General features: G+C 35.6%; 1 protein-coding gene across 1 annotated transcript; it reads left to right on the plus strand.

The window, feature by feature from the left end:
• Positions 1-3639: 3639 nt before the first annotated feature.
• LOC120154746 (protein tesmin/TSO1-like CXC 3) lies at positions 3640-8449 on the plus strand. The gene is given in 13 exon segments (XM_039166400.1): positions 3640-3769; positions 4538-4701; positions 4767-5517; positions 5785-5869; positions 5961-6108; positions 6187-6258; positions 6738-6850; positions 6853-6917; positions 7236-7331; positions 7406-7472; positions 7647-7785; positions 7995-8197; positions 8200-8449. Coding segments are annotated over 13 exon segments (2076 nt in total). The 5' UTR covers positions 3640-3715; the 3' UTR covers positions 8319-8449.
• Positions 8450-8481: the final 32 nt, after the last annotated feature.

Below are 8481 nucleotides of genomic sequence, written 5' to 3' on the forward strand. Positions count from 1 at the left end.
TAGAGTACTTCCATGCCAAGATTTTATTTGTTGTTTGTAAGCATGAAAGTTGATAACTTTTACCTCTAAACCTTAAATAAGACCCTAAAAACATTTGTTAATCTTAAGGGAGCGAATGAGTGAGATTTGGGTGTGTTTTCGTGCTCAAAACATAGCACTCTAGTCCGTTAGTATCGGTCTGAGAACAGTACCGATAATGTTCTTCGTGAAAGGCCAAAATAAGCGTTCTGTAAGGGAAGTATCGATACCTCTTCATGGAGTATCATTACTCGAGGTCTATATCTATACCTAGATGGCGAGTATTAATACTGAGGTATTTTTGAAAACATCAAAGTTGATTTTAGTATCGATAATCATAGGAGTATTGATACCCAAGGTTTATCGATACCCAAGTATTTTCTAAAACATAGAATATTATTTTGGTATCGATACTCACCTGAGTATCGATACCTAAGGGGTGAGTATCAACACTGCTGGCTCAATATCGATACCCACGGTGAATTTTGGGAATTTTAGTTCAAATACTTTGGGTGTTTGGGCTTGGGTGTTTTGGGTCCGTATAAGCCACAAGTATCTGATACAAGTGAAGATAAATAAGTTAACTTGATTCTCACCTAGTAAACAAGCAAGATAGGATGACATAAGATTTGTCTTTGTATGACACTCAGGAAATAACTATGACACTGATTTACTGTAGCTTTATGAGATTGTTCTTTGTTTGTAAATAATCGGATAATGTTGATGCTACGTATCCAACATATGTAAATTTCGGATCGTACATATACGAATTCTGATGCACGTAAATTCTAGAATTGTGCCTCATGCTCAACTAGGCTCGAGGTGTGAGTTACAAATGCATGTAAATTTCGGTCCTCACCTCGACCTCTCAAGAGCCCGAGGTAGACTAAAGGTTATAAGTTCTGATGCACATAAATTCTGATTCTTACCCTGAAGCTATCACTTTTTGATAGGCTATGTGTTGTTCGAGATGCACGTAAATTCCTCTAACCCTACCACTTGACATATCTCATATTGTTATGTACTTTTGCATGTTTATGACTCTGGACGCTAGCATGTTCATGTAATAAATGCATGTAGTATTGTACAATTATTCTCGTAGAACTGAGTTTATGAGCTCAGCGTATGGAATGTATTTCCATGCGTATGTTAGCAGGGATCATTGAGGAGCCTATCGCATTCGTACATTCCATACCAGAAGATTTGCAGAGTATGTCTTGAGTATTTGTAGAGGGTGTGTATTCTATATAGACATTGTATAATCGAGTAAAAACTATATTTTATCTTTTTAAACCTTATGGTTGTGATGTATGTATTTTGGAGGACTCCTATATTTTGTAAAAGTTGAATTATTTTGATAATTACAAATGTTTAAAAAGAAATTTTGGGTAGACTATTTCGATGGTTCCGTGTTTCATTGTAATCTATGGATATTTGGGTCAAACTAAATTAGGGTGTTACTTTTGTGATGTTAAATAACCTCATAAAACTTAACAAACCTTTGGTAGCCTTAAGGGGCTTAAGAGAGGCTTTGGAAAACCATTTTCGTGCCCAAACAAGCACCCAGACCATCGATATTTGTACTGTAAGAACTGTACTGATATTATTTTTCGTATGAGATGAAAATGAGACAATTCTCGGGGGTGAGTATCAATACCCCTTCAAGGAGTATCGAAACTCGGGACACTTTGAGGATTCCATAATGCTATTTTGGTACAGATACTCACTGAGTATCGATACCATTGAGGGAGTATTGATACTCTATATCAAGGTATCGATACTGGGAATAAAATGTAAACATCGAAATTAAAATTGGTATCTATACTAAGACCAGGATCGATACCCTAAGGCCAGTATCAATATTGACAGGCTTAGTATCGGTATTGACGTCCTGTTCAGGGCAAAAAACTTAGCAAATTTTGTAAGAATGTTGAGGGGTTATGAGGGCATTGAGGGTTCTTAAATAAGACTACAAGTGAGAATAATATTCGAAACCTTATGAATAACAACATTAAATTATATGGCATAAGACTAGCCTTTGTTTGATGCTCAGAAAACAACGAGGACACTTGGGTTATGAGCGTATGCAATACTATTTGAATATGTGAATAGAGATATCTGATTCTCTTTCCCAGTGCTATGGTACTTTAGTATCAGTGCGAATGCACTTTTGTACCAGTGCTACGACGCTTTAGTATTAGTGCTAAGGCACTTTCGTTATACAATGTTAATGATATTATGATCCTTATGATGCTATGACACATATCCTTTTGTTATGATCTATGCTTATTGCATTATGTTGCATCATGACTTAACATACTAAGTATTCATAGTTAATGGATACATGTAGCATAGTGGAGTCATTTATGTGGCACTGAGCTCATAGCTCAACTTTCAAAATTGTTTCTGTTCGCATGTTAGTAGGTGCCAGACTCAGGAGCGTATCGCCAGACTTCGATTCTAGATATCATTGGAAGCAGAGTATGTCTTGATTATTGTAGTGGGCATGTATTATCATAGACCTTTTTGTATTTGAGTCATAACTCTTGGATTGTTGTATTTGATGACTATTTTTGGGAGCTCCCAGTTTGTAAACTTAACTGCCGTTATCTCATTTTGTCTTAAATATGATGAACTTTATTTTGAAAAATGAAATGTTTTAAAGGAAAAAAATGGGTTAGCCACTCTAGTGGTCTCGTATAATGCAAACCTTTCGGGTTTCATTTATTCGGATTTGGGTATTACAAACGAAGTTGATAACGAAAAGGAGAAGAAAATGAGAACAATATATGAGAAGAATGGCATGTGAGAAAAAAGACGGAGGTACTAAAAATATATAAATAATATTAATAAAATAATAATAAATGCCATACATCATATACTTATATAAAAAATGGTGGAATCACTAAAAAAAATTCAATATCTAAAGTTCAGTAAACAAATTAAAAAAATTAGAAGTGCAATAAGTAAAATAAGAGATAATAAAGTTCAGTAAGTAAAATTTACCTTATAATTTTCATTAAAATCAACTATTAAATCAATCCCACTACAAAAAAAAAAAGAAAAAAGAAAGGGATCCATCTAATTAAAGGCCAAAATGGATTATTATTTTTAAGTAAATTACAAATTTGATAATTAAACTTTACTCTTTTTATTTCACTCATTGTACTTTAAATTTTTTCATTTTCTTCACTGAACTTAATACATTGGGTTTTTCGTCTCTCGACCATTAAATATTTAACGACGTTAAAATGAGCTACTATATATATACAAAACAACATCATTTTGGTGAATTTTTTTCTTAAAACTACATCGTTAACTATTTAACAGTTGAGTGACCAAAATAGGAGAGAGTAACGGTCAAGTGACAAAAAAAACTCAATATATGAACTTCAGTGAGGAAATTAAAAACATTTAAAGTTCAGTGATCAAAATAGGGGAGAGTAAAGTTTAATAGTCGAATTTGTAATTTACCCTTTTTTAAGAGAAATGATTTCGTTTTCCCGCCTCTTGCTTCGTCAATCAAAAGTCTACTTATTTATTTATTTATTTATTATTTTTCTGGGTTTCTACTTTCGACCAAATTACAAAGGAAAAAGTGCAGGGAAGGGGAGCATTTGGCGGTCTCGGGAAATTCTTAACCTTTCAGTCTTGAAGAGAGTAAGAGAGGGATGAAGATGTAGAGCCTTTGGTGAAAATGGATACTCCAGATAAAACCCAGATCACTCCTACTTCTCTTTCCAAATTCGAGGTTTTCCCTTTTCCTTTCTATACTTTGCACTTCAGAAGATGGATTTTAAGAATTTGGGTTTTCTTTCCTTTATTTTCTGTGAAAGGATTTATGGGTTTTGGCCTGGCATGTGAAGTTTATTTTGTTCAGTTTTAGCTTAAATTTGCTCTGATCTTTTCGTTTTGAGTTGATTTTGGATGCTTTACTGTGAATTGTTGATGGGTATTTGTGTTTAGGCTAATGCATGGATTTGTTTTTTGTCATGGATTCGTCTTGTGTTGAAGGGGTTATATACACATTTTGGCCAAATATTATCTGGAAGTGTTTAATACATTGGTGTATTTGTTTCTAGCTGTTTTGGCATCTTAGGCCTGCTAGTTGTAGAATTGAAAAAAAGAAAAGAAGAAAAAAAAACTACACGACAGAGATGAAAGTTCCACAATTTAACCAAACTTGATGCGGTAAAATCTTCAGAATCTCTGCAGTTCTATAATTCTTCAATCTCAACCATTTCTAGTGTGGGTGTCAACGTGGAACATATGCAGAGCCATTTGGAATGTATACTTATGGATGGTCGAGATTTCATAATTTTATACAATTAATTATTGGAGATGTCAGTTCACAAAGTTGATTATATAGGAAAAAGTACCTTCCCCCCTAGTTTGGTTTAAATTGCTTTATCTTTTTCTTGGTTGTGTGGTTGCTTGTTTCCTTGTGTTTCTTGATCATATGTTAATCCGGTTATTAGACTTACTTGCAAAGTTTTAAAGGTTGCTTTCTTACTTGCAGGATTCACCTGTCTTTAAGTACATTGACAGTCTCTCGCCTATCGAGCTAGCCAAGTCCGGTCACACAAATAATGCTTTCAATACGTTAGCCCTTTTGTCCCCTTCATCTTTGTTTCCTTCCCCACAGATCAATTGCCATAGGGAGTCCAGTTTTTCAGTTGAAAGGTGAAATCAAATTTTCTTATGTACTTACTAATAATTTTAAGTGTCCCTAATGGTATTGGTTTCAGGCATCATTTATCGGCAGATTCAAACTCTAGGGTCCTTCAGAACAGTAATCAATCTAATACAAGTGAGGAAGCTTCAAAAGCTGTTGAGCAATCTGATTTGTACAATGAACATCTAGGATGTCGCAATAAGGTCAGTTCATTCAAAGGAATTAGCAGTAATATCTTTGATGAGAAATCAGATTTAGCAATTGAGTTGCCAAGAACCTCAAAATACAATTGTGGAAGTCCTGATGGCAACTTGGAGCCTTGTGATAAGATACTGAAAAAAACAAGTCCGGAAGTGGCTGGACAAGAGAGATCTCCTTTCCAACGTCATAGAGATGAATGGCAAGAGAGGCAGCAGTCATTTGAAAGTGAAAGAGATTTACGTAAAATACGTCGAATTAAGCTGAGTGAAGAATCAGCAAGATGTGGCTGGGTGGCAATTGTTTCTGATGTTGCTGATATATTGACAGTAAATTCAGCTAATATCATTCATGAGAATACCGATGGACAGGACCTGGGAATGGAAGACTCTGGTACAACCTCTTTTATATCAAATATCCCACAGATTCTGCTAGATAATTCAAATAATTTGGAAAATGTAGAATCTGGCGATCTTCAAGTTTCTTGTGAACAAAATGAATTGGGAGAGCCAGTGACAGATCAGACATCTGGCATCTTGTCTACATGTCTAGTGGACAAACTAGTACTCGGTGATTCAGGTTTGAAAAATGATGACAAGAAGTTGTTCAACCAGCTCAGTCGTCAGGTAAACTTAAAAAACTGTGTAAGTACATTTTAACTGCGTACTGCAATTGAAGATCTAAGATTTCATATGGAATTTATATTAACATTTTTTGAGAAAATGAAAGGATGGTACCATATTTGAGCCATTGTTGTGACATGTTTACCTTAAACCATATAGGTTCCTTCTGTGCTTATCAACAACTTTTTCCTTTAGGAATGTTTATTATATTTTCCCTTCTCAATGCTTGGCATATTTCAGTAATTATACTTTATGTTCTTCTCTAAGCAGCGTAGCATAAGACGACGTTGTTTGGTTTTTGAGAAATCTCCTGGTTTTGGTTTGCACTTGACTTCCCTTCCAAACATCTCAAAAGGTGGTATTTCTTTGACAGGCAGCTCTAGCTTTTGAAAACCAATTTATATGCATGTCGGGCTCCTTGACATTTCCTAGTTTTCTGACTGCAGATCAGAGTCCTAATAAATCAACTCTAAGCTCTATAAAAACGGGTGAGGTTCCTTGTGGCAGTCGAGCTGCTGTTGCAGAAAATTCTTCCGAGACACCTGCAACTGTTGGTGACGATGATGCTGATCATAATACTCCTGAAAAGAAGAGGCATGTATAAGATTAATTCATTCTAAGGTTCGTATTAAAGCACTTGATACAAACTGAGTTCAGTTTAATACTGTGCAGACAAAAGTTTGAATTTGTTGAGAGTGCATCCTGCAAGCGCTGTAACTGTAAGAGATCGAAATGCTTGAAACTGTAAGTCTTTCATATTTATTTAAACCTATATTTACGGTCAGTGTCCATAATCTTCTAGTGTTTCACCAAATATACGCCTGCATTCTGTTAGTTCATCTATTTTGATACTGAAGACCATCAGTCCTTTAGTTACTCTGAAATAATAATTTAGGTTTATCATAACTTTTCTTCCTACATCTAAAAATATCATATATTCAGGTCCAACTTTATGGTGCCACATTACATTTGATTTCTACAATTGCTTAATGAATCTGTTTCCAATAGCCTGTTAGACTGAAATATGATTTAATTATCATGTTTACCTTGTTTTCAGTTTTCACCTACTTGTTTAGATATTTATCATGGACTTGTTTATATAGTTATGATTTCTTTCTAATCATTGCTTTCATTGTCACTGTTTTTTACTGTTTCTTGCACTTGAGATTCAGCTGCTTTCTATATTGTTTACCTGGTTCTACTGGCTGTATTTTATGATGCAGTTATTGTGACTGCTTTGCTGCTGGTCTCTACTGTATTGAGCCTTGTTCATGCCTAGATTGTTTCAATAAGCCAATTCATGAAAATGTGGTTTTAGAGACTCGCAAACAGATTGAATACGCAATCCACAAGCATTTGCTCCCAAAGTGATTAGAAGCACAGACAGTGTTTTGGACTCCTGGGTTAGATTCTATTTTATTGATTAAGCTTCTGGATTTTAGAGTAGCATCAAAGATCGTCACTTATATTGGCATGTGGCCTTTTTCTTGGTATATTTGAATAAGGCCACATGAGAGAATGGAGTTGAACTTTGGATCTCAATACTCCTTAGGACGGCTAACAATCACTTGGCCGATCCAGTTATTAGCTCGAACTCATCCGACATGGCTCATAATGTTGTGGTTCTTTAGTTTTGATGATGATTTTGCCAAATTCAGATAATGGACGTCTTATTTACGCAATTCCATGTTAATAACATCAAAATGGTGTTTCAAATGCAGGGCGAAACTAGCAAAACTCCCGCATCGGCGAGGCATAAAAGTGGATGCAATTGTAAAAGGTCAAGTTGCTTAAAGAAGTACTGTGAATGTTTTCAGGTATGTCAGTTAAAAGCATTGTACGTTGAATGTTAGTTTCACCAATCTGACATTATTGTTTTCTTCACATACAGGTTGGTGTTGGATGCTCCCCCAGTTGTAGATGTGAAGGTTGTAAAAATAGTTTCGGTCGGAAGGATGGTGAGCCCTTTTCTCGTATTCTCTTGGTCAAATATGAATCGTAATGACTAGAATTATGTTTCTCCCCTCCTTTGTAGTTCTTTTCACTTACCAAATTCTGGGCATATGTCTGATATGGCTAGTGCTTTCGACTTTTCTAGTTCTTCCTAATGTTTCCTTTCCTTTTTTCTCTAGGATGTGATGAATCTGAATATAATGAGGACGGCTTAGAGGCTTCTGAACAGAATGCATCAGATAAAAATTCACATGACAATGTAATCGATAAGAAAACTGAAGAGCATCGAGAACTTTCGGTACCTTCTGATATTTCCAGGTGCTATTTCACCTTTTCTTGGATTAGCTAGCTTATTCTTAAACGTATGTTGCTTAGACTTGTAATTTTTGTTAGGTATCTTTGTTTGACACTTGTTATACCCGATTATGAATACGAGGATACGAACTTCATGCGTTCATTTAAACTCAGAATCTAAACTATGTAGCCTTGAGCTAAAACTCATTTAAGTGTTTAAGTCTGTTCTGCAGGTTGCCATTTGCTTATAGCGGAAAGCTCACAGGATCTTTTCTGCATTCTGTTACGTCTCCTAAGTCGTGCACCACCCATGGCTCGGATTTTTCCTCATGTATGTCCAAGTTCGATTCAAATCTTCAGGCAATTTTGGAAGACGAAACTCCCAAGGTTCTCAAACATAAATGCTTACATGTTCCAAAACTGAACTCCTCTCCAACTCTAAGAGGGTGTCATCACCACATTGCGAGTGCACTTCAACCACTGCACGCCGAAGTAGGAAATTGATACTGAAATTTGTCCCTCCAGTTCGATCATCGTCTCCGCCATCAGAGCCGTGATTTTTCCAGAATCGTCGTCTTCCGTATATGTTAACTGTGTGGTTCCATTATCAGTTGTGCAACGGATGAGTCTGTTTATAAAGTGGTAGTCCCTGTAATGTGTATTCACCTTGTTTACCTTAAATTGCAGGTTTGTTTGTAGCTGACGATCATAAGAATTTTA

This window comes from Hibiscus syriacus, unplaced genomic scaffold (genome assembly GCF_006381635.1).
Source record: "Hibiscus syriacus cultivar Baekdansim isolate YM2019G1 unplaced genomic scaffold, ASM638163v2 tig00111151_pilon, whole genome shotgun sequence".
Classification (NCBI taxonomy): domain Eukaryota; kingdom Viridiplantae; phylum Streptophyta; class Magnoliopsida; order Malvales; family Malvaceae; genus Hibiscus; species Hibiscus syriacus.